Below are 27,589 nucleotides of genomic sequence, written 5' to 3' on the forward strand. Positions count from 1 at the left end.
TTTGAAAGTTCTTTTAGATCTCTCTTAAAGACTTTCTTTTACTCCTTTAAAGATCATAGCATCAAAATCAATTAAAATGAATTGGCTCAGGATTGAAATACTAAAGTGCAAGCCAATAAGAACTCATAAGTAGATTCCAAGACAAATTTTCGAAACTAAGACAGATGGAATCATTTTCAATTAAATTTTCAGAAATAAATGATTTACCGATGAATACAGATGGAAATCCAACTTTCAAAAGATATTCAATGAAGCACAAAGTTTAATCCCACTTTACATTTAGTATTCTTTGTCTCATCTTTAGATGCGAATTTATACGATTAAGTTCTATATGATCTCTCACTCTGAAATTTTCTTTCTCCCCCTTAATTAATCATTCCATTTGAGAGTTTAGAGTTTGAAGATAATTTTCAATAAAGAGATTGAGTATTTAAAGCTCCCCCTCAAAAGATGCATTTTCTTTCAAACCTTTTTTTTTGTTCTTCTATAATATCAAGAATGTAGAGTGATCTAGAATTTTTCAAAATTTATAGCAATCACTCTTTTTAATCTTTCAAGAATAAATTATATTTTCTCTTATTTTTTTTTTGAATATGTATGGAAATATTAATCAGAAAATAATTCTTTTGAAGCTCAAATTTTTTTCAAAAGTAATTATATTTTCTTTCCTATAAGAATTATTGAAGTGAGTTGAAATATTCTAAGCTTTAGGATCATTAACTCTCTTCTTAAAAATAGCTTTTTTTTTTAATGATAGAAGCATTTAATTATGTAGGAGTGTATATTCAAAATATTAATTTCTTAGTCATAGTTTTTTAGCAACGTATATATGAAGTACCATAAATCTTTTTAATATCAAAATAATATCATATGTTTAGAACCATTTATTTGCAATCAAGATCATTGAAAAACACATCATTTAGACCAATTTCAGTACACTTATAAGATAAAAAATGATATGTTTCAGATGCGTATCGGAGCAAACAACCAAGGTATCCAAAGTAATTCTATTTTTCTTAAACCGTAGTTTTCATCTAGAAATCATATTGAGTTATTCCCCAAAATGATGCAATCATTGAAGTATATAATGAAAGTTACAAAAATGCAACGATAGAAGCATTTTTAAATTAAGTTTAAGCTTTTATCCTTAAGGTGTGTTTTCAAGTGATCGAAACTTCATTTGGCTTTTCACAAGCTTTTTATATACTTTCATTTATCTTGTCATTCATTTCCTCATTTTGAATTTCTTCCTTTAACCACTCAGTGAATATTCTAATCTTCATTTCTTTTGGTTTTACTTTTCTATGCTCTATACTCTATTTGCTCCCTATCCGGTGGAGTTGAAAGGGGCACGAGGTACTACCACTAGCCTCCCTCTTGTGCTGTCCCTAATATGCCCTACACCGAATAGTTGGGTCAAATAGTGCCGGGTACTACCACTAGCCTCCCCATTGGCACCATCCCTATGATGAGCAATATAGAAGGGTTAAAATATTCACTTCAAACTTTTTCTGTAATTAATTACGGATTTTATCTCTTCCAAAAGGAATGTTCATATTAGTCTCACAAATGTGCCAAATATATTATGCTTGTTTTGCTTTTCCTAAAGATTGGAGTATTTGCCTTTACTTAGATTTTACTTCCCTTGAATAATTGTTCATTTTCTTTTCTTTATCTCTCTTTCTTTTTGTTATTCTCAAATAATTTACATGAAAGAGCAGAATAAAGAAATAATCTTATGTATCATATAGATGTATATCATGCAAACAACATTTTCATTATGCTCAAGAATTCATAGCTTCTCACAAGTCAATTCAAATCAGCATTTTAAGCATATACTTGTGTATTTCATGGTTATGATATAGGCAAAGGAACATTTTAGTTTGAGCAAACCATGAATCAATTTCTAAAAGCATAAGTCAATTAATACATATATAGACATGATATCAAGAAATTAATAATTAAAGATTTTAACCATGCCACAATAAGATTTAAGTTATTGACTTTGCTCAGCTAATTTATGAGAGAGGTATCTAAAATTACCGATTCATTCTATATTCTTCAAGTCAAACTAGATTTCTTATGTGTGAACATTTGGCTGAAGAAGGTCCTCTCTCTTGTTTGCATGTGAATGTTTATTGTATCTTATGTGGAGGTGTCCTTCAAGTTGAAATCTCTCATTTTCTTGCTCAAGGATCCTGCATTATTAACAAACTCCTTTTCTTTCTTGAAAGAAAGTCATTAGTTTCTTCAAGATACAGAACATTCATCCAACATATTTTTAACTAGATGACTCAATATAAGATATGACAATAGTTGAATGTTGAGTCACTTTACTCAAGAGATTGCCTAAATATAAGCAAGCACATATCACTTGAACTAAAAAGATAGTTTCATTAACCAAGATGGTTCAAGGACAAGCATGTGAGGCAATAGAAAGATTCATCAAAGTTAAATCAATTTTTTTTTGTTTTCAGAATTAATTTAACTTAGATTCTATTTGCATAAGATAATTATCAATAAAATATACAAGTTGAATTTTAATCAGATTATCTTAAGTAGTTGTTTCTATCAAAATTCTGATTATGATTTAGCTTTCAACACAGATACTCTTGTTTCAGGAAGACAAGTAATCTTCTTTTAGAAAAAATAAGAAATATTTTTGACTTATGAGAGATAGCTCAAGAAAATTAATATTCATGCTTTAATAGATTTTTATGCTCAGATTAAACATGATGAGTTAAAATTAATCAGTGGAATTTGAGATCATTTTAGAAAAAGATATTAATCATGGATACAATGATTATGCTCAATGAAATATTTTAATGATCAGATTTATTGATTTTGAATTTTAGAATAGTCTTGAGCATTACTTGTAAGAGGGAAGACGATTTGTTATTATAGAAACTTTTAAGTAAGTTTCTTATTATGATCATAACACATTAATCATTTATGATTGAACCAATTTGAAATAATTATGATTTAACCTATGATGCATATATGAGACTTATAAAGCAAATCATAATACATTTCAGATAATCATATAAGGAATGAATGGTATAATAACATGATGAATTACATTCATACCTTCACGAAGGATAACCTAAGATTTCATAAGTATTATGCTCAATAAAGTTTTAGCATGAAATCAGCATCAACCATTTATATTAGAGAAGAAATTTAGATTTTGAAAAACTTAAAGGAGAAGGTTATACATATTCATTCATTGTTTTCTTATTATCATGCAAGCACTAGAAAAATTTTATGCTAAGATCGTTGAGATAAAAATTCAACATATGAGGCATTTAAGAACTTTGATGCAGAGAGTATCGTAATTTCATAAAAAGATAATTTTGATACACGATGTAGAATGTTAAACCTTATACTAGATTTAATGAATAAATTGAGACTTATCTTTAATTATGTGTCAACGCACCCATTTGTATGAAAGTTTCATTTGTTCCATGGGTAGCTTGGCACACTTATATCTACACCCTCATATTTTTATTTTGGGTACCCAAGCTTGCTTGGATCCTTGAGGGTTAGTGCATATGGTTCCTTTTGGAACCCAAATCTGTTTAATCGTAATAACTTTACCATTTGATTTATTCGCATTAGAACCATAGGTAAAGTTTTTATACCCAATCTTTTTATGTTTGAAATAAGTTATCTTATTTAATGGTTTGCTTGGCGAATTGATAACCTTTTTCTTTAGGGGTTTATTGTTGAGCAAAGAAATCCAGCCAAGTCTTGATTTATCAAAAACAGCATGTTGACTTTCAAACATCGTTTTTAATCTTTCTGAACTTACAGTGAATATGTTAATAAAAGATTTCAATTGGTTAACTTCTTCACTTAAGTTTTGATTTTCTTTAATTAAATTCTGATTTTTCTGAATCAATTCTTCTGAATTTAATCTTAAGCGTTCATTCTCAGAATTTAATTTGTCTTTTATTTCAGCAGTAGAATTTCTTTCCTCTGACATTTTCAGATGTAGCTTTTTATTCTTTAAACTAAGCTTCTTATTCTTTAAATTAAGCTTCTTGTATTCTAAGTATAAATCAGAAAATGCATCATGAAGTTCATCAAATGTAAAATCAGATTGAGCTTCAGTATGTACTTGATTTTTGAATGAGAAATCACTTTGTATTCGAGTACATACCTCATCTTCATGTGCCACAAAGCATAGATTTTCAATTTCAGTTTGCTGCTCTTCTTCTTCGGAGCTAGTTTCAAATTCACTAGAAATGTTAGTGCATTCATATTTAACTTCAAGCATACTCCATATTTCCTTAGCAATCATGCAAAAAGATATGTTATTAAGTTCACTATCATCCAATGCACAATATAGAATATTCATGGCTTTTGCATTTTGCTGAGCTATTTTCTTATCATGATTAGCATTTGTATGTAGCCCATTGACTATGATACTCCATAAATCGTAGTCATGTGCTTGAATGAAAATGCGTATGCGTGCTTTCCAATGTGTGTAGTTTATACCATTAAATAGTGGAGGTCTATCAATTAATTGTTCCTCACTCATAGAACATCCCACTTGGGTTGTCATGATCTTTAACTCTTGATTGTGAGATCAAGAATTACTATTGGAGCACCTTGCTCTGATACCACTTATTGCCCAAGGTGACAAGCCAAGAGGGGGGGGGGGTGAATTGGTTTCTTTTAATTTTAACTATCTTACTTGTGTTAAATGATGAGTTAGTGAACTTAAACAAATCATAATGCAAACAACAAGAAGTATAGTGGTTCGGTGCTCTCCTTAACACCTACGTCCACTCCCCAAGCGACCCCTTGGGAATTCACTATAATTCCGCGGATTACAGTTGGATTGTTTTCCGGGCTCACAATCCAAAAACCTTTACACTTTGGTTTTCCGGGTTCACCAAAAACCTATGTTGGTTTTACGGGCTCACCAACGAACCTTTACAATTGGTTTTACGGGTTCACCAATCAACCTATTCCGTTGGTTTTGCGGGCTAACCAACCAACCTTTACAAGTAGTTTAATAAACAAAGGAAGAAGATTTAAGCTCCTAGATGAGCAAATATAACAATATAATCTACAAAGAAGAGTTTAGAGAATAGTTATCGCTTGATGTGACTTCTCTCTTCTTTGTCAAGGATGCTTCACTCTTCACGGGTGGATGGAGCTCTTAATGACTCTTTGAATCTGCTCAACCACTTTTTTTTGACTATTGAATGAAGCACTTGAATGAAGAAGATTAGGGCACTTTCTCTTTCTTGTGTACTCTCTGATATTCTTTGGAAATGATGTTCTATCTGATGAATAGTGCCACTTTAAATAGTTTTCTTCATCAATTGGACAAGCCCCAATGGTTAGAATTCAAAAACTAGCCGTTACTCACTGTTGGAAGGACAAAAAGTACTTCTGCAGAACTAGCCGTTATGCTTCTGCCCGTGTTTGGGTCGGCTCAACCTGTCCTTGGGTCGACCCAACTTTCACTTGGGTCGACTCAAACATTCCTTGGGTCGACCCTCTCAGAAACACAGAAACTTGCAATTCAGCCTTCCTTCACTTGGGTCGACCCAACCTTTCTTTGGGTCGACTCAAGGTTCAGTTGGGTCGACTCAACTTCTTCTTGGGTCGACTCTAACAGTGTTTCCAGAGAACCTTTTCTGTCATCTGTTCTGTCTTGCCTTTGGGTCGACCCACTCAGGGTTTGGGTCGACTCAAGCTTGGGTCGACTCAACTTCATCTTGGGTCGACTCAAGCTTAGGTCGACTCAACTTCATCTTGGGTCGACCCTCTCAGTATTTCCAGAGAACCATTTTCTGAGTTGTTTGAGAAGCTTGATGTTTGGGTCGACTCATGCTTTCCTTGGGTCGACCCAACTTACTGTTCATCTATGCCATTTTTGCAGAAGTGTGCCAAATGCTTTCCTGATGTGCCGGGGTCGACCCAATCATCCTTTGGGTCGACTCAATCCACACTTTGCTGCATCTCAAGGTTAGATTCATTCATATAAACAATGAAATGTATCTTTATCAATTTATACAAATATACTGAGAGTAACAGACTTATAAATGAAGTATCGATTTAACTTATAACATACTCTTGATAATTGCTTGTTAATTATCAAAATAACACTATCATCCTCAGTTCCCAAGTCTTCAAAAGCTATAAATCAAGGGGAGAGCTAGGGGAGAAGTTAAGGAAGTTGGAGAGAACACATAGGGAAGAGATTTCAAGGGAGATTTCAAGAGAAACCTTCCAAAAGCACAAAAGGGCCATTCAAAGCAAAAGTGAGAGAAGAAGAGCATCCGAGTGAATCCCAAAGCTTCCTCTCCAACTGTGTACTGCCTCAGTGATCCTCTACCTCATGCAAAATCAGAAGAGGGTCGAGTAAAGAAGAAGCCGAGTTTCTTCATCTACAAAACTTGTTTGAGGGCTTCTTCTCTTTACTCTATTTGTTTATATTGTTATATCTGCTTGTTTAAGAAGCTTGTATTTGTTTTAAACTCTTGTTCTAATATCTTGTAACTTGATTCAATCAAGGGATTGAATCAAGGGGTTAAGATTTGTTGGTGAGCCAAAGGGAAAACCAACGGTGTAAGGTTGTGGTTGGTGAATCGGAAAAAACCAACTGGGTTTGATTGTGAACCTGGAAAAACAATCGGTTGGTTCTAGTCGGTGAGCCTGTGAAAACCGACCGAGTTCATTGTGATATCGTGAAAACAACAAGTTAGGTTGTGAGCTTGTAAAACAACCGGCTGTAATCTGAGGGATTATAGTGAAATTCCCAAGAGGTCTTGGGGAGTGGATGTAGGTGCTGGGGTGCACCGAACCACTACATCTTTATGTTTGTGATGCCTTATCTCTTGTATTTCATGCCTTACATTCATACTTGATTGTGTAATATCTCTAGCTTTATTTTCTATAGAGTTATAAGTGATTGTTTAGAATTTGCTTAGCTTCCACTCCATTCTTACCATACACATAGATTAAAATTGATCATACAACTATAAGTTAATTTTAGATCAATTGCACCCTAAAGCCATAGTATAATTGCTCTAGCTTAATTTTCCACTGCTTTACTTGTAAATGCCTAGAGCTTAAGTAAATAACATCTTATCATTCCGCTGCATTCAATTCAAAGTAAAAATTAGGGAACATAATTTTTAGAAAACCCAATTCACCCCCCCTCTTGGGTTGTCACCTTGGGCAACAGGATGGGTGATCTTTCCCGCATTCTTAGGCAGGAGTATGAGCCTAGTCTTGATTGCGTCTGGATTTGGCGATTGGGCATCCTCCCGAGGGTCGCGTTGTTCCTCTGGAAGGTGGTTTGGGACCGGCTCCCTACGAGAGCTATACTTGGTGGACGAGGAGTGAGGATCCCATTGGAGTGTGGGGTGTGCGGTGCGGTCGAGACGGTAGACCATGTTCTGTTTGGGTGTACATGGGCGAGGGATACTTGGCGCCTGGTAAGAGTCCCACAGTTGGTTTGGAGCTGTAGAGACCAGTTCTTACAGTCCATGCGTCAGGGCTCGGAGTCCCCGACGCTTAGTCAGGTGGTGGTTCGAGCGAGCTATACCGCCTATCAGATCTGGTTGGCCAGGAACGCTCGTACATTCGGCAAACGACATATGTCGCCAAGATTTGTAGTCGAGAGCGCCCGCTGTCAGGCGGCAGAGCTGTGTCACATCACCCCCGTTGGAGGGACCTTGACAGCTCAGGACATCTGGAGCTCCCACTCTGCTTCGGCAGCTTCCCGCACGGTGTTTTTCACCTAGGAGCCCCCGCCCCCGAGTTTCCTCAAGGTCAACTTTGATGGGTCAGTTTTGGATGGTGGCACTAGGGGAGGCGCGAGTTTCGTTATTCGGGACCCGTCTGTTAGGGTTGTGGCTGCTGGGGGTAGTCAGCTATTTGACACCTTGGTACCGAGTGCGGAGCTGAGAGCTGCCTGGGCGGGCCTTTGTCACACTCGGTGTGTGTTACAGGCTAGGTCTATCATCCTGGAGGGTGATTCTGCTACCGTTATCAGTTGGATCCAGGGGGGACCTTAGGGTGACGGTAGCGACCATCCCTTGCTCCGGGACATTTGGGCTATGGTGAGGGATGGAGGGGCCTTTCAGGCCAAGCATATTTACCGTGAAGCCAATGGTGCGGCGGATTGGGTGGCTGCGTATGTAGCTAGTCATTCCGGAGGCACTTTGTGGACTGTAGATGAGGAGCTGCCTTTGGCACTCCGAGGTATCCTATTTTTTGACTTTATTGGGTGTATCCGTACCCGTCAGGTATGATCCATCCGTATTAGCAAAAAAAAAAAAAAAAAAAGAAATATAATTGCCAAGGAACAAAAAAGCACGGTTATACCAGATCAATCAAGTGTGAGAAATGAAAGTAGAGTGGATCGGGATATATATTAACAGGTCCAATTCCTTGGTAGAGGACTTCAACATCTACTGGTGAAGTCAATTTGAATCCAAAGGATAGGAACTAGAAAAATACAAACAGAAAATATAATTTTAATTGAAAAATACTTAAGAAAAATACAACCCAAGCCTCCCGGATGGATCGTCGCTCAAATCTCCACCAAGCATCAAACCAATATCCGCAGACTTGCCAATTCCTCCTCTTTCTGCCTGATCCTACCATCCTTCTCGGCCACAAACCTCTTCATCCTTCCGTTTTCAAACTTCAGCTCCTCCAACTGCGACACTACTTCCTCAATCTTGGCCTCAATGGCCTCGCTGCTGTGCTCGAACATGCTCTCCACCACTCTCACCACCCTCCATAGGCTCACCACCACGAGCAGCCCGGCGACCCTCCCCTGGGCCACCACTTCAAAAGAAAAGGCCCCGGTCACCACCAGTCCATCGATGATAAGCCTCGGATGCACAAAAAATGAGCTCCCAAGAGCCATCGCCAATGCTAGAATCCTTGCAGAGAGTAGGCTCAAGATGGCAACGCCTCTCTAGTGATGCAATTTATTGCTTTCCTTATTCCTATCGTGATAGGAGCAAGATAGGAGAGAGGAGGAGAGGTCAAGGATGGTGAATGCAAGGTCAAGGAGAATGAGGACAATGGCAGTCAGGAGGGTGGGCATCCCTTGTGGAGTTGCATTGAGTTTCTCCTCCTTGGGTTGCGGGGCAGCCAAAGAAGAGGAAGAGGAGATGCCATGTTTGCCTTCTCTGCGAGTTAGCCACCAAATGTTGGATGGAGGACTCGAGTGCCTCGGTGGGTGTTGATTTGGAAAGGTGGGGATATGGGAGAGTGGATTCGAGTTGTCATGTCTTTCAATAAGATTATCTGGGATCGATGATTGTGGGTGATTTAAGATGGGTCTGTGAGGAAGTACAAAGTGTGAAGCGGGGTAAAGGTATTGGTTAGGGGAAGACCAATCACTTCTTTATTACAAATTGTCATGTTGAAGGCTAGCTATGGTTTCTCTTTTCTATTGCAATCGCCTTCTTTCATTGAGCCTTCGAGGTTCGAAAGGCGAGCAAGACTAGTGTAGAATCTTTTTGGGTTCTCTAGAGTTTTTATTTGACAATGTATGTAATTTTCTTGAGGACTGGAGACTTTGTTGCAACTCAAAGAATACGGACAGTTGTAAAAGAGAGGACAACCTGTTTGGCATCGGTTAATGTGATTTCCACTCCTTCATGGGAGGAGTTTGTAGTTGTATGATATTCTTTATTCTTTAATAATTTGACTGGGTCTCATCTTTCCTTTCCTTTAAAAAACAAAGGAAAGAAAAATTAAACTTTAGCAGAGCCTAGGCTTGATCTGCCCAGACCCAGCTCAACCTAATTCAATGGCATGGCTAATCGGGACAGCTTATATTGCATTGCTTAACAAATGAAGAGTAGAAGCCTTATTATGTTTTGATAAGATTCTCAAACAATCATCTTTGTCAAGTTCAACTCGCTGAAGGGATTATTGGATTTGTTTCTTTACCATGAATGATGGAGCTAACACCAATTGCTTTCGATGGTTACTACTTGCGCTGACAATGAAAGGTATTGTGGTAATCATACTCTTCAAATTTGAAGTACCCTTGTATTACTTTCATATATTTCCTTGCTTAAACAACCTTGTGATTATATTCAAATTCATATTAGAAATTGTCGTTTATTTATAATTATATAACTTATAATTTTCTTATGGATACCTAGGAACTATAAAATTCGTGACATGATATGGTGCTAGCAGGCGATCATAGTGTTTTTGCACTTTTGTTTTTCCTTTCTGTAGCAAGCTATTTTTAAAAGAAATTAGTGTATAAGTAGATTTATTATCTTACACTATTTTTGTTAATTTTCTCTTCGAAGCTTCAACTATTTGAATTCATTTAGAGCTTTGTCAAATACTATTCTGAATTTCAGGCATTGAATTTTGGAATATGATATTAACTAACGATGAGGGCCATTGCTCCGTGCTGTAAAAAGCTTAGACGGTGAGGGTCCGAGGCCTGGAGCAGCTATTATGTGCACAATTCCCCGCCCTAAGTACCCGGATAGTGATTTTAATTCTGGTGTTCAATTGGCACTCAAAGCCTGGCCTAAAGTCTGCATGACTTGGTTTATACTACTTTTGCATTATTGATCGAATGGCGATGATCTGACATGCATAACCACAACTTTTTATGGGATGAAACTAAATCAAACGGCTGAAAGCTGTAAAAGATAATAAAAGTGTGCAGATCTTGTGAATGGTACGTCCTTTGTCTGAGGAACCAATATCATAAGAAATTAAGGTGGTGCAATGAATTTCGATGTTGTTTATAAAGCAGTTCTACTTTAATCCGACTGACAAAGTAATCAACAACTCAGTGTGCTGATCATATGTGCCATATATCAAATCAGATTTTCTGTTAATTTCTTCCTTGGTTAGATCAACTTTACATGTATGATAAGCATGCCCTAGTGGGAGTTACAACAAAAAGCATCCATCAGTGGTCAAGTTGTTACAAAAGTAGTGGAAGATTGACACCATAAACTATAAGGATTTTCCAGTTTATACAAGACATGTGACAACAACGTACACAGAAAAACAAAACAAGCTAGTGTCGATGCAACAAGCTCTAGCGTTTCCCAAAATATGAAAGCAGTGATGCTTGTCTATCACCAGTGCTCTTGACACTTTTTCCCTTCTTCACTGGACTGGCAGGCAGGACAATCGCAGTCTCAGTCTGAGATATAGAATTAGTTGCCATTTCCTCAAATTCTCGTTTAATACCACAAACATCTGGTCCAATGGTTTCCCCTTTGGGTGGTGCAAAGTGATCGGACTTGCCATTCTTTTCCTCCTTAGTGAGTTCTTCAGTTTCTTCAGCATCAGGTTCATCTTTGACACTACCAAAAGCATCCGTTTGTGGAAATTCATTGGATGATTTCTTGTGTTCTGGTTCTGACTGGCTTTTATCAACTTTCTTTTTTGCGAAGAACTTTGACATTGGGTTTTCACCAGTAGATTTCAGCTTTATCTGCAGATCAAAAACAGCAGATTTGAAAGTATAAAAAAGAAAAACAAATCAACTTGGTTTGAGAACCAAAGTGCAAAATTTGACTGTAAAGAGTCCAAAGCAGCAGCAGCATGCCAGCATGATACATTCAACAAAGAGAAGTTGACAATTAGCATCTAAATTTGACTCTGTAGAGTTTTAGGTTATAATTTATTTTCTCTTGTGCATCCAAACAGGGCCTTTTTTGAATATAAGTTTCCTACACCAATTATGGATAGGGCTCCAATTACATGAGCAGCTCTGCCAGCTGCCAAGGATTTTCAAGTTAGCTAACAAGTCGATGTCTATACAAGCCAAGATTTAATTCATTCGTTTGCCTAATGTGGGGCCCGAAATTTTAACCTAGCTTACAAGACTTATCCAGCCCAAGCCATAAGGAAGCTAGACTATCGAATTCAACTTAAACCAATCATCAGATCTTACTCCAATGGGAGTCACACCACTGAGCCATCTCCTTTTTCAGTATTGCCCCCACCACTTTATGGCAGAGGAATTTGAAAATACATTCACGATATTAGCATACACTCCCTATATCATCTTTAAACAATTGTTTAGAGCGAGGATCACAGCAAGTGTGCACCTAAATCACCCATTTTCGTGCTTTTTGGAAAATTAATGCATTTTATAAACCAAATCTTCCATTTAGGATTTCAGTCGTAAGAATTAAATGCAAGACTATTGGGGTTATTTCCAAGAAACTTTCCCAATACATCCAGAGTATGGGAATAGAACCAAAAAAAATTCTGTTTTGGAGGCAAGGTTGTTACTTGTTACTATAATGACAATCAATGGTTCAAAGCATCTTACTTGAAACTAAAGCTCAAATGAAATAAGACATCAATGTCAAGTTTCATCAATGCAGACAGAAGAGATGGAATCCAAACTATAAATAGAAGCTTTTTAGCATTTGCCTTCCACCTTGTTGTCCTTGAGTCTTTAAACTAGTATTAATTTCTCATAAAATGAGAGGATGAAAGTTGGTACTGAGGGCAAGGAACTATGAGAAAGAGAACTAAGTCTCAGGCTATGAAGTTTAGAATTTAAGTTGGAAAAACACACACACACACACGGTGGTAGGGTCCAAATTATTTTCCACAGACCTCGGTTGAGTTGCTGAGATTCTTGGAATCTTGAAGCTTAAAGATTTTGAGTGGAAAGAGTCCTAAGGTTTCAAGACTATTGAAATAATATTGGATGCTTCTGAAGAGTATTGAGAAAGACGTATAAAAAGAACAGTTTTGACGTAATAGATTATGAGATAATTGATGTATAGAGTAAGAGAAATGATGTGACAGACGGGCCATAAAAACAAGACCAGTGCCTCCCAAGTTGGAGATTAAGATTTTAAAATAACGTGACATCTACTTCTCCAAGCATAAATGAACATTAGTGTGAGATTCAAGTTTTAGATAATACTTTAAAATGCATCTCTCAATAGGCTATTAAAATAATAGACATGTAGAGTAAGAGAATTGATGGGATTAAACTTAAATCAAGATTCAAGATCTTAGGATCTCCATCTCCAACATATGGAGAAGCTTAAAAATGGGGACTAAAATGGTCATTACCATGAGACATGAAGCCAATGTGCAAGGGAACTACAACAAGTTGGATTCTGTAGGTCCTTCCCATACAAGCTTCACACCCTTTTCTCAACTAAGGGATCTTAAGTAACCACTTCAACCCAAGAGCTTAAGCTATCAAGGAATGGGTCAATACTAGAAATCAGGCTCAGAAACCTGCTCATGTGCATTGGACCATGCATGTGGGGGGATAAACAAGATATGGTAAGAACTAAGATGACAGCCAGGATAACAAATAAATAGCTGATTTGGAGGGATTTGAACCCAAAAGTTCTATAAACCTTTACCTTTGATACCATATTAACTAAGAATTTGATCCCAAAAAACTTAAGCTGTAAGGCAAGTGTTGACAATGTATATCAGGCTTAATAGGCGGTTAGCATAGGGAGGGTGGAAAAATTAAATTAGCACTGCCCCTGCCAGTTTTTATGCCTACATTTTCATATTAAAAAAAAAAAGTTAACATATCACCAGGGCCCCTCATTTACATGACTGCTGAAATTTTAGTAGACAATATATCATATTGTGATTGCGTAATTAATAAAATCCAGATCTATAAAACCTTCTACATACACAAAACTTCTTATACTTTTCAAAGAAGACCATCAACCTTTTCTCTCTCTACAATTTTACATTAACCACATATCTCGCTGATTTACACTTTTGATACTTAAGAAGATAATCTAATGCATGAGTAGCTAAAATATGTATCTAGGAAACATGGAAGGTGCATCTCACAGAGGTAGATGCAAGATGTGGCAATAAGAAGCTGGAGAAAGGAGGATGTGGTGAACCAAACAAAATGGATTTGGAAGAGTAAACCCATATTTTGAAAGTAATTTTTGACACCATATCCTTTATGATAATATATTTAATTTAAGTAACTAAATAGATGTTGACATATCATAAATAACAACTGCGGTGTTCATTACAAAACTGCTTTATGGGCATCTATCAACTAGACTAAATATATACTGTTGCTGGTGGTCTGAGTTCCCCCGTAACATATACATATGTAAGTATGTAGGTATGTGCTTCTGTACGCATGTACTCGTATGCACATGTATATACATATGTATTACATAGCCACAACCCTACAATAATTTCAACCTACCAATGAAATATAAATGGCAAGACATATTAATCATGATCAACAATTCTAAAATGTCAAGAAACAAATATTCCAAAATATTGTTAAGCAACAAAAGGGTGGGGAATGAATAATTATTCAAGAAAATAAATACACAAGCCAAATTAATGTCTTGAAAAATCCAAATTTATTTAGTATTGATGTACATTTTCTTTAAGATGTGTAACATCATTATTTTTAGTGCAAATTCCCATTGATATGTATGCAGCACATGTTTCAGCACCCCACACCTAGCAGCAATGTCCATTTTGGGATTGTTCAACCATAGGTAAGGAACTTAAACAAAATCTTCTCTGAAAATGCAGTGGTGATGCCATCACTAGGGTTTGAACTTTGAAACCTGGTCTGCTTGCAATTGGAAAGGGATGCCAAATAAATGAGCTAAGGCTGGCTGGAAACCCAAAACAAAACTTTATTTTTGGTATTTAATGAGATTCTAGGTGTTCTATACCATGCTTAAATTTTGTTGATTCTAGTTAAGATGGATTACTATGCATTTTACACTGACAAAATGATTAAGGACTTGCAAGGACATGTGTCTAGTTCCCCATTGGGTGCATGTTTGGGAGATCTTAGGCCCTTACATAGGGCCAGGGACACTAAATAATAACCTTGTAGCGAGCCCTTTTTGGGTGAGGTGAGGTCCCATATTATTACAAAATGGCATCAGAGCTAACCTACCTTAGCACATGTGTCTACGTTAGATTGTAGCATGGGCCCCTTTTGGAGTTGGCCGCAAGTCGATCATAGTGTTTGTAATTGGACCCTTTTCCCTCGTAAAGATACCAAGGCTTAAACAAGGGGAGCATGCGAGGACCCGCACATGCATATTTATTCCCACATCAATTACGCGTTGGAAAGGTCTTGGATATTTAAGCAAAGCTGAGGAGCCCAAATAATAACTTTGAGCTACTCCTTTTGGATGAGGTCTCTAATTTTTACAGATATCTTCCTACAATATTCACTTCTCTCCTAGAGGTGAGGAAGCAAAATCATGTCTCTTGCTCTATTGATGATATAGAGTAGCATGCCCTGCCCATGGTCAATACATCCTTGAATTATTTTAGTTTAGTGATTTATTATAAGTTGGAAGTTACACTAGCTACACCTAAAAAATTTCCAACATGAAATAAAGAAGAAAAGCCTTCTTGAAAGAAGAAGAAGAAGAAGAAGAAGAAGAACGATAACCATCTTCTCTCATTAAAAATTTCCTATTAGAAATCTAAAATTATGAGTTGGAAGCTACCATTGGTTAATCTAAGAAAATTCCAACATGAAAAAAAGAAGAGAAGCCTTCTTGAATTAAAAAAAAAGAAGAAAACAACAAAGAGAATCATCCTTTCTCATTTAAAACTTTTTGTAGAAATACAAAATCAGCACCCTACTAATATTACATAGACTCCTTAAGTCGATATACATCAAGTTATGGGAAAGAGTCTTCTCATTTAATCCGCACTAACAGTAAGTATAGCCATGATGCTACAGCGGTATCTTTCTCCAAGAGAATAGAATTTATATTATATTGTTATAAAACTTACTGTAGCCTCCTCTATGTAGGCTGTAATTTAAGTGCTCCCCTTTTTGAGTTATTTATCCTTTCCAAGAGAAGACATAACCCAGAGATAGTGACCCAATAAAAGGAAAATTACAACTCATGATGAACAATATAAAAGGTCAACCTGAAAATATATTTCATTTGACTTAATAGAGTTTCATCTCTATTGCAGAATTTTTCAAGTTCCATTGGTGAAAGATACATTTTTACCTTGGTGACAAGAGTGCCTTGCTATGTATGAAGTGTCTGAGAAATTATCAGCAGTATCAGTTGATAGGAATCTCAAGTAATTTTACAATATTTCTAGAATTTGAAAACATGTATGCTGTTTTCCTCAACATTTTCATACTAAGAATTGTCATTGCTTACCATAAGTTAAAAGGGCCAGTTTAAATCAATACAAGCTTAAAAACAATACCTCTTTAATGCACTCAGGGCCATCAAAGGATGGTTTACCGACTGCAGTGGTCACAGGGTACCAAACCTAAGCAACAAATGTTACAAGTAAAAGAAATTAACAACAACATATGACCAAATCATTAAATCTAGCAAATTTGGTATATGTAAACTTGGTATATGTAAATGAGAAACAATCAGAATGGTGACAAACAAAAAGTTTGGAGAAATACTTTCATGAATTGGTATAACAGTAAAAAAGAAGAAGATCATAGTTATATCAATAAATATATCATAGTCTAGTTCATATTTTTGGTCTCAGGTACAAAAGATTTTCCCTCAAGGGTCTTCAGAAAAAGTTCCCACAAGATGGTACAGGATGCCAGATATGTTATAACAGAGTTTACCAGATCAGAATCTTCATATGGCCCAAGGACAGCTTCAAGCTTTGGTGTGGATTTTTCTAGCCAAACATCAATGGAGCCCTTATTTCCCAAGATCACGGGCATTCTATCTGCAGTTGGAATGCATATTAAGAGTCACGAAGCAATATATTATGCCTATAACTTCCATAACTATAGTTTCCCGTAAAAAAAAAAGCATTGATAATATGGCAAAATTAGTGGGAAGGTTGAATGGATATATTAGCCAATATACTTTATTATTACTTTATAGAAAGAAACAAGAAACATAAGTAAATATTAAATAATACTAAACAACATAACAAAAAGCTTAAGCTAGAATTTTGCCATCATTTCTTCTTTATCTTGAGATTTAGCTTACACGGTTATCATCAACATAGTATAAGACTTAGTTGCCAGAATTGAGTGTGGGTGCAAGAGAAGGTGCGGGTTCAGGGAAGCGGATATTTTAAAAAAGCCTTTGTAAAGAAACATTTAGGAAGTGAGCGCAGATTCAAGATTCTGAGAAGATTCCGAAGCATGTGCATTACCCTAGGTAGAAGATTCCAGCGAACAAGATATATAAATGACTTTTTAATTTCAAATAAGTTTTAGAGAATACTCATGCATGCTATCAAATAAGAAAACAAATAAAACAATACAATTTGATTGGTACAACATAATCAATAATTCAATATATCAAATGATAGGGTAAATAAACTATTACTAGGGAAATTGTAGTACACAAAGAGCAACGAGCAGCAACAAAGCATGAATAGAACTCCCCTAGAAAACATTAGATAACAACTAAGTGAGATCGATTCGTTGGGCATGTTGAGGAGGAAGACAATTAGTGAATATTATTGCCAAGAGTATTGTTTACATAGATTGGACAAGGGTAAGAGTGAAGACCAAGAAAATTTATGAGTTCAAAGGAATAAATTTCTACAAATTAGTTGAAACAATGAAAAGTAAATTGTAACTTTTATTGAAATATCTGCATCAACAAGGATCCCATTGCAATTCAAGTACAAGTGATTCTAGACTAAGTTTGTTTTCAATATATTGGTCCATCTCTAATGCTCAAAATACCTAGTATCAAGGTCCACGATAATGGACCATGTACCGGTAGGATATATTATTGATAATTTGATATCATACCAGGCCGAAAATTGTATTTTGTTTTTATTTCCAAGATTTATTTTCAAGATTTTTAAGCTTCCTTTATTTAGCTTTCTGAGTTTGTTTTTGATGTTTACATGCAATGTACTTTAACTTTTTTTATGGTACATGTCTAAAGACTGGCATAACTATGAGATATGTTAAATTAACAAAGTATAACATTGAAAACATAAAATGCAATATAGTTTTATTTTGGCATGATTTCCCAATATTTTGCCAATTTTTTCCCATTTATGGGATGTAACAGAAAAAAGAAAAGGAAAAAAAGATGCCCTTCCCTAGATTGGACGTCTTGTCCACTCTTCTACTAGCTCCCTCTCTTTCTCCTCTCCTCCTCTCTTACCTTGAAAGAGAGGAAGAAAAGCTCTTTCTCCCCCATTATTGAGGCCCCAAACCAATAAGGGATCCTTATCGAGCAAAACCACCTGGAACACTCTGGTTTAGGCCAAAAAACCATACCAAGACCATGAATCTTCTGGTTTGTAGCTGATACTATATGATACTAAACAGATTGGGTGGTTCGATACAGTATTGTAAACCAAGGTCCGGCGTACCGGTCCGGCTCGGCGTACCGGTGGCCGGCCGGACCGGTACGGTACCGGCCGGGCTCCGCGAGCCAGACTTTTTTTTTTTTTAATGTTGTCTCTGTTGGATCTTAAATTAAGTGAAAATTGATGTTTTTTTATTACTTTTTTCATGATTTTTGATATTTTCATATTTAAATTTAGGGTTGAAATTTGAAACATATATGATGCATGATTGCATGTTATGTTTTCCTCCCGTTCCAAATGATAAAATCATACACATAAAATATCTTCAAATTAAGATACAATCATTTACATACATTTAAAGTACTCTAGGATATCTAAAATCGGGACGAGTGCCGATGGCTCTCGTAGATATCTGGATCATAAGTATAATCAGGAGGAGGCAAATCAACCCAATCAGAAGGAACGCGCGCCAGGTTATAAGAATTGTCGGATCTCTCGCTCACGCTCTGGCTCTGAGAGGTGTCCTCTGATTGTGTAGGGGCCCATCCAAATATGGCGGAAGCAAAATCCAATGCACCATATCCGTATTCGTCAGGCTGAGGCTGTGGATAATAGAATCCGTATCCGTATGTTGTCGGATCTGCAGTCGTATCCTGTCTTCCTGAACGACCTCGAGGAGCCCGTCTTCTATATCCAATAATATCCTCACGATCTCTATCAGGTGGTCGACCGTGGTCCGTATCCTGTGTAGCACCCATAAATTGGGACTCACCGGTGAAATAAAGACCACCCTCCGGCTGTGTCTCATGAGTACCATACTGTCCTCCGCTCCCTCCATGGCTAGAAGATCCATCACCACCAGAACCTTCATCGCTGCTAGTCCAAGTCTCTTCCTCGACACTCTATTGGGATTCTTTGTTTTCCTTTCCTGGCCCTCTCTGTCTGGCTCCCCTGTGCCTGCGGCTGATCAGCTCTGGGAGTGCGTGGAATATTGCGCTCAGCCCATTGCTATGGATCGACCCCAGCTTCGGTGGCTATGAAGGTAGCTGGTCGTGGAGGCGATCCTGGCTCGTCAAGCTCGGACTCCTGCTGCTGGCCTACAAGCCAGCCGAGTAGTGGATCATCGTCATCAGCGGTGAAGGACCCGTAAATCGGATCTGTATACTTGAGCTCCACTTCCTCCTGGATGCACTTTAGCCTCAACCGCAAATTGTAATGCACATAAACAAGGTCGTTGAGGCGCTTTTGCGTCAAACGGTTTCTTTATTTGCTGTGGATAAGGGCGAAGGTGGACCAATTGCGCTCACATCCACTAGAAGAGACTGTTTGGGAGAGGATCCGGATAGCTATCCGCTTTAGATTTCTCGCGGATCCGCCAAAATGCACCCACCATTCAGCTGCAAAAATATTTATGAAAATTACATATATGATAGTTCCATAATAGTAACTAAGTAACACCAGGTGAATGTTTTCCTGATGTGTCACGTACCTGGATTCATATTGTGTTTGCTGACGACAGCCGCTCGTTGGCCAAAACTGTAGCTGCCCTCTCTAAATAATTTGCTCTGTGAAAAATAAGCATAAGAAAACCATGTTAATAATTGAAGATGCTGATATACTTACACATGCTGGTAATTACTAAATCATAATTACCTCTTCAAGACATAGGGCCGCTTTTTCTGGATCTGCCTCCATCTTGTAAATCACATTACGCAAAGCATCCAGAAGTGTTTCATCCATACCAATTCCATCTATGCTGTACTGAAACCGGGGGTTTAGGTAGTATGCTGCACATATACGAGACTATCTTAGCATAATTATATAATTATATCCATCACTATAATTGTCACTATAATTATATCTTAGTTTACCTGCTAGATGTAATTCCGTACCCATTTGCGCTCCCCACCGTTGCTCAATGATGTTGATGTATGACCGGCCATGTGCTGGATCTGCCTCCATAATCTGATCCTTTGCCTTAACCATCATGTGATACAAAAACCCCATCTGGGGGTAGATCTCGCTATCTACGGCCCGCAGCACTTCATATAATGGTTTGATAGCCTTGACTATTGTAGTAGCCCGTTGCCAGAATGGCTGTCTCGTCACCAAGTCTTTTATCTTGCTCCCTTCAGTGCCGGCATAAGAATATCTACTATCATACCACTCGGGACTGGCAAACATCTGACGTAGGGCTCCTCTCTTCTCGAGTATGCTATCAAGTGCGATGAAGTTGGTAGCAAACCGTGTGACTCCTGGTCTCAGAATCTCTCCCCCTGCATACTTTCTCATCAATGAAAGATCCCAGTTATGGTTATAAATATACCTCGTAATGCGTTGGGCTGTCTCCACCGTTTGTTGCACCCTACGGATCTTTCCAATGTCCATCAACATAAGATTGATACAATATGCAGCACATGGGGTCCAGAAAATATGTGGCCGCCGCTCCATCAAGACCTGCCCGGCAGCCTTATATTGCGGCCCATTATCAGTGACGACCTGCACGACATTCTCCTCTCCTACCAGATCAATCACATCCTCCATAAGTTTCAGCATGTACGAGGTGTTGTGCACATAAGCCGAAGCATCAATCGACTTGTGGAAGAAGGTCTTAGCATCACAGTATGTCAGGAAGTTGATGATGCTCCGCCTGGTCGGACCGGTCCAACCATCGCACATGATGGTTAGTCCATATATGGGCCACTTGCTCTTGTAGGAGTCAATCCAATTCTCCAGCTCCTCCTTATTGTTGTCAAGAAGCTCACCGTATATATCCTTCGGGCCTGGAGGAGCTACACCGGGACCGGCAGCTTGTATGGCGGCAATGGCAGACCTGTAGTATGTATTGTCTGCCACATTCGCTGGGATGTGGCTGAAGTGAAACCAGGATCCAATAGCTCGCCACATAGTTTTCTTCTTATCCTTCATCCACATTGTGTCTACCCTCTGCTGCCTTGAATCTCTACTGGGGAGAGCATGCGGATCTACATCATGAATTGTCGCTCCTTCTGGAACTCCTCTAGATGACTTCTTTCGGCTACCAAAACTATCCAGCATAGATGCAATCTGGCCACGTTCTTTGCCGACGCCCTCCCTTACTGAAGTTGTCCTCAAGAACTCTGGATCTTGTCTAGTGCTTCGAGAACCGCCGCCCGACTCGTATGCAGAGGGCCCAAATCGAGCTCTATGCTTGGCCACCTCCTCGTGCTGCCACTGATCATCCAGGCTTGCATGCATGGCCGCCTGAATATCTGCCTCCTCCTCATCTAGATCCTCGACCTCCTCTGGCTCCCTAGAGTGATAGGAAGGTGGCTCTGCCGCTTGGCGATCGACCTCCGCCCTCTTCTTGGAAGCCATCTCCTTCGCTTCTTTGGCCTCAGCAAGATTCTGCCTCATCAGCACACGAATCTCGTTAGGACAATTTCGGCACGTAGCAACCTCACCGGAATTTCCGGCTAAGTGTTGCTTCAACCTGGTTACCCCTCCTCCTTTGAAAACCTTGTCGCAAAACTTGCATTGAAACTGGTGTCGTTGCCCCTCACTTCCAAGTCTTCGCCCATAAGACCAGCCAATATCACGCTTTGCAGGGTTCGTTTTTCTTGATGGCTCCATTTCTATCATAAAAGGACAACTTATCAAAAAATTAAGCTAATAAAGTAAATTTTTGCATTATCTTATTATTTAAGTAATTTATAAACTATTTTTTTAAGTAAATTATTAACAAAATTAATGAAATAATATAGGATAAAAAAACCGCACCTTAAATAGTCTCCGCTGGATTTTTTGGGCAGGACCTCCTCCTCGCTATCTCTCAAATCTTTCCGTCTCCGCACCTTAAATAGTCTCCGCTGGATTTTTTGGGCAGGACCTCCTCCTCGCTATCTCTCAAATCTTTCCGTCTCCGCACCTTAAATAGAACCTCTCAACCTCAAATTGTTTGGGAAAGAAGTGAGCCTCGTTCGGTTTTTATAACCGAACGAGAGGCTTAAGATCGTGCTGTTAATCCCAGATTAACAGAAAAGAAGTGGCCTTTCGGCCACTTCTTTCGTTGATTTGATGGGAAAGAAGTGGCCGGAGGCCACTTCCTTGTTTTTTAATGGGAAGGAGTGGCCGGAGGCCACTTCCTTTCCCATTAAAAAAGAAAAAGAAGCTGTGGCCTGTCGGCCACAGCAATTTTTTTTTTTTTGAAAGAAGTGGCCCGTTGGCCACTTCCTTCTTAAAACCACGCGCGGCGCGTGGTTTTTGAAACCACGCGCCACGCGGTGGTTTTAGGAACCACAGCGCCTCGCTGTGGTTCCCAAAAAAAAAAAAAAAAAAACTTTTTTTTTGGAAAGAAGTGGCCCGTGGGCCACTTCTCCCTTAAAACCACGCGTCGCGCGTGGTTTTTGAAACCACAGCGCGAAGCGCTGTGGTTTCTTAAAAAAAAAAAAAAACCCGTACCGGTGCGAACCGGCCGGTTCGCACCGGTACGAGGCCCGTACCGGCCGGTTCGCAGATGAAAACCGGATATACCGGTTTTCATCTGTCTCCGGTACCGGTCAAGCACCGGACCGGTTTGTACCGGCCGGTACGGGCCGGTACGGCATTCCTTGTTGTAAACTATGCCTAATATGACGCCAAATATAAATGATACTTTCCTCTAGATTGATTAGTAAGAGCAGCTTCAATCTGGAGTTCAGCGGATATGGCTACCCTCCATATATTCCTTCAGGCAGGTACAACCATGAGCCTTGGTATGACCACAAAGCTTCAGATCTATCTATTTGTTCTACCTTACGGGGTCCCACTATTCTCCATTTATGGTGATAATCATACCCATGGAATGACCTATGCAATACAATGAGTACAAGCAATACCATGCACACTACCAGCAGTATATGATATTGGAGCGGTGTCGAGATTATATCAAGTGGACACACAATGTGGACCTGATACTCGATGAGGACATCTATAAGCTTGCCAAGTTCTTGCACATGCACTAAGGTGAGGAATTGCATTTGCATATCAACTTCTAAAGAATATGATATAATTGTTGAATGACATTTTAAATGGATTTTTACTTGCTCAATAGAAAATTAATCAATCCACTACTCATACTTACAATACCCAACTACACCCCTCGTAGAATAAGTCTATGATTTTTAGTTGGCTAATTGCTTTTCACACATAATATTTTATATTCAAGTTATATGATTTGGGTAATACATATGCATATTAATGACTTTAGCACACATAAAAAACAAAAACTTGAGTAGTTAACTTGATAGTCTCACCTAATTCATTTGAAAACATAGCATTAAAAAAAGAAAACATAATAAGAAACCATAACCAGATAACAGAGGCCAAATAACGTTGTACCAATCATATCAATGCATAGCACTAGGTTCATTTTGTCAATACAATCTGCAGTATGTGTGTATCGTACCAGACCCCTCTTATAGATGCGCTTAACATGTAGAGCCTGGATTGGAACAAATAGACTACAGGACAGAAAAATATGCCATACAAAAGGATTAAAGAAAGGCATACATACCCATATCCTAAGACACATCTACATCGGCCCATTTCCCTCCAGTGCCCACCATGAATGCCACCAAATTTGGTTTTTGAATGTGCCCATTTATTATCAGACCATCCAAGTATCTCTTTCCTAGAGCACCATTTTCTACCACCTACTTATCCCTCATAAATGATCGGACTTCCATGAGATAAGGCAACATCTTCTTCACTTTTCTAGATTCACCCCATTTAGACAATTTTTAGAAACTCTACCACATCTCCATAAACCACCATTAATCTTCATGTTTGCAAGTTGGCATGTGTATGTTGAACAAGAAGAAGTAGTTCCTTTTTTCAGTGAAGCTAGCTTATGAAACTTTGCTTGTCAAGCTTGTCTTTGGAAGTTGGTAAGCCTTTCATGACATAGTGAAGCTTTCCTCTCTGTCTGAAGTTTGTGATTGTTCTTCTATATTTGCTTCGAGATCTTGGGCTAGCAATGACCTTGTTTACCACTACTTGAGAAGGGGATCCTCTGTCTCGCAGGATCCACCATTCTTCATAATCTATCCTCTCAAATTCATTCTTCATCCAAATTTTGCTATTATCTGAGACTATTATGGGAAAGACTCAAGCATGCACAACATAAAAAAAAGGTCACAATAAATTTGGCATCTGGTTTTTACCAGCAAATTTTAAGTTTATTTGCAAGATCTAAATATGTCTTGACAATTGTTAATATGATCACAATACTAGCATCAGGAAGTATGTAGCAGTGATTCCCGCGTATTGTTTATATGGTGCATCAAGAGAAGTGAATAGTACACCAAGATATCAATAAATTGCATGCTGTCCACAAATTTGAGCATCGATAGCTTTATAAGGTAATATCTGTCACGCAATTATGACTGGCATAAACAATTTGTGAAAGACGAGCACTTTTGCATTTGGGGGTTGAAAGGCACAGAGGAGCCCGATCTGTACCCCATTTATAAAACAACAGTTTTTGAGAAGTTGTGTAGCAAATTCCATCATAACTTTGATAGTGGTTTTAGGTATCCCATAATGCACATTCAAGGAATTTACCATAAAAGCAAGCCACAAGATTGCAGACCAAAGATCATCAAAAAGCTTGTTTTCTTTTTAAAGTTCTTTCATGATTGAAATAATTCCTTTTGCTTAATCATTTACTATGCCACTTCCATATCAGTTTCTTAATTTTCTAATTATTTGTTTCATCAAAGGGAAGTTTGTGAAGCTTATACCTTACGGGCAGCCTTAATATCTTGCATTACACCTTGTTTTCACAAATTATTTTTATGAATATTATTCCATTTCAAGAAATTGAACAAACTAACATAGCTAACCATGAAGCCACTGCAAGGCTGTTGAGGAGCGAGTTGTCAAAATAGTGAAAGTGTGAAGAATCTCTCCTGTGACAAAGGACAAAGCAAATTTAGACAAATTAAAAGCCATGAAACTCTAAAAAAAAAGTCAAGAAGACGTTCTAAATATATGAAATTCAAAGAAAAAATATTTGATAAAAAAAAAATATGAGAAATAGCAACAAACTACCTTATATTGGTTTTAGCTCATAACTTTCTGCAAGAAATTAACTAAACTAATTTGTTGAGGTTTCTAATACAAGACAATGATATATTTGGTATGACATGCTTGGCTTATAGTGACGTTCCATTTCCATTAGAAAATCACTTTTTCCTCAAATGCATTTTGTAGGCTTATAAGATATAGTGTGCATATTTTACTATATGGCGCAGTCCAGTATGAAAAGCAATCTTTGTTATCTTCAGAGTCCGATAGTCTTCTTTGTGGATGATTGTAATATGCAGAAAACAGTTGCACATTCATGGAAACAACCGAAATAATATAATGTAAAACATGAAAACCTTACACTTTTTGTTAGCTCGAACATAATTTATATGTCTTTATGTGTATGTGTACATTATAGAACAACAATGTTTATGACATTGTCCTGGTGCATTTTTTCATTGTTTTTACCATTTTATCAGTACATACATGAATGTTATAGTACATATAGAGGCTGGAATGGGTTCTAAAAATGGGGTGGCTTTATTCCTTCAAAAAAATGCATCGCTTCAACACTTATGAAGCCATTTTTGTTCCATCAGATCATAAATCATATGAAAAAAAATCCTTTAGAAAGGATTCTAACCGATATCATGTGAGGCTTGTCCACCCAGTAGAGAGCTCCATAAATGGACTGAAACCTTCAAAGCTTCAATATCCTATTTACACAGTCATACCCAGCCCAAAATGCGAAGTCAGAGGATCTCTGAATTTTGATAATGCTCCTTGTAACGTACACCATCAGGTTCCAATTCATCTTTTGGCAAAGTAGCTCATTGATGGTCTTTTCTCTTTTGATAAATAGCTCATTGATGGTCATGGATCATCCATCCAGCACAAGAATTATTGGATTTGACCTCTACTTACATGGACAAGTAATAATGCATAACAAGAGAAAACTTCATCAATTTTCATATTTAGAATACCTTAAGACTGGTAGGTATAGATCTCCAAGTAGTTAAGGTGATATTCTCCTCTTTAGATTGAATGTGCCGCACTCCAGCCAGTCAAAACCTAAACCCCCTAAACTCACATGGAACAACCTAAAACATTGCAGGACTCACTTAACCATCTAATTGTTCTGGCACAATAGTGAATCTCTTGTTTAGGTTTCTCAGTTTTTCATAGCCAGCATGTAGCTTCCACGTTCTGAATAGGAACCATCATAATTTGTACCTTTATGGCATTATAGCCTTCCAACAACCCAAGTCAAAGTCCAGTTGTCGCATTTTATTTGCTAATGAATCCTTGTCCATCCTTCTCTTAAGGTTCTACAATCACAATTAAATCATTTTGTACCTTATTTTAGAGTTTTTGGGTTTTTTTCTCTTTTGAGCACACAATTTCTTATTGTCTTTAGGTTATTGGAGGTTATTTGTTGGACTTAGTCTACTTCCTAACCTTCTTTACTTTAACAGCATTGCTTGTATGTGAAATCCACTTCAAAACATACATTTATCATTTATATAGGGTTCCTTAATCCTCTATGAGTTTGGTTGTGCGAAGGTTTTGGATCCAAAATACACATGAAGGTAGGCATCCTACTATTTAAGCCATTTATTCATTGTCTAGATTTCATAATCATGTTCCTTCAATCTCTTTGTACACACATTTAGTTTTAAATCCCTGCATCCTATTTGACTTTGAATCACCTTATCTATATATGAGTTTGGTGGTGTGAAGGTTTTGGATACAAAATAAACATGAAGGTAAGTATCCTCATACAGTGGCATCCTACTATTTAAGCCATTGATTCATGGTCTAGATTTCATAATCATGTTCCTTCAATCCCTTTTTACACACAATTAGTTTTAAGGCCTTGCATCCTATTTGACTCTGAATCACCTTATCTATATAGACTTTATAATCATGTACCTTCAATCTCTTTTTACACACAATTAGTTCTAAATCCCAGCATCCCATTTGACTTGAATCACCTTATCTATATTTTGTTTTATTGAATCAAAACTAGATGCTATCTATCCTTTTATTTGAAAAGTCTCAAGTTTTATTAATTGAACTGAAACCTATTTTCCAGCAATGAACCCTTGACCAACAAGTATTCGTTGCTTTTTAGTGTATCTTGACCAACAGGTATAACAGTTGGTGCATTAGTGAACCCTTGACCAAGGTTGGCTCTACCGGCATTGGGACCCGTACCGATTGTCCGGAGGTATGATACGGTACTGGTATCATGACATTCCGGTCCATTTTGGACCTC

At 37.8% G+C, this 27,589-nt stretch overlaps 2 protein-coding genes across 3 annotated transcripts in view; both read right to left on the reverse strand.

Annotated features, from left to right (window-relative positions):
• Positions 1 to 8,339: 8,339 nt before the first annotated feature.
• LOC103722589 (voltage-gated hydrogen channel 1) lies at positions 8,340 to 9,342 on the reverse strand. The gene is given in 1 exon segment (XM_026810581.2): positions 8,340 to 9,342. A coding segment is annotated over 1 exon segment (507 nt). The 5' UTR covers positions 9,086 to 9,342; the 3' UTR covers positions 8,340 to 8,578.
• Positions 9,343 to 9,516: 174 nt separating this feature from the next.
• LOC103722590 (abasic site processing protein YoqW) overlaps positions 9,517 to 27,589 on the reverse strand; it is a 32,387-nt gene continuing 14,314 nt past the window's right edge. For both annotated transcript variants that reach the window (XM_026810580.2, XM_008813193.4), the window contains exons 5-8: positions 25,128 to 25,193; positions 16,598 to 16,704; positions 16,213 to 16,278; positions 9,517 to 11,467 (exon numbers count right to left, since the gene is read on the reverse strand). In XM_026810580.2, coding sequence (XP_026666381.1) covers positions 11,066 to 11,467; positions 16,213 to 16,278; positions 16,598 to 16,704; positions 25,128 to 25,193 — 641 coding nt within the window. In that variant the 3' untranslated portion in view covers positions 9,517 to 11,065. The remainder of the gene's footprint in view (positions 11,468 to 16,212; positions 16,279 to 16,597; positions 16,705 to 25,127; positions 25,194 to 27,589) is intronic.

This window comes from Phoenix dactylifera, unplaced genomic scaffold (assembly GCF_009389715.1).
Source record: "Phoenix dactylifera cultivar Barhee BC4 unplaced genomic scaffold, palm_55x_up_171113_PBpolish2nd_filt_p 000189F, whole genome shotgun sequence".
In the NCBI taxonomy this organism is placed as follows: domain Eukaryota; kingdom Viridiplantae; phylum Streptophyta; class Magnoliopsida; order Arecales; family Arecaceae; genus Phoenix; species Phoenix dactylifera.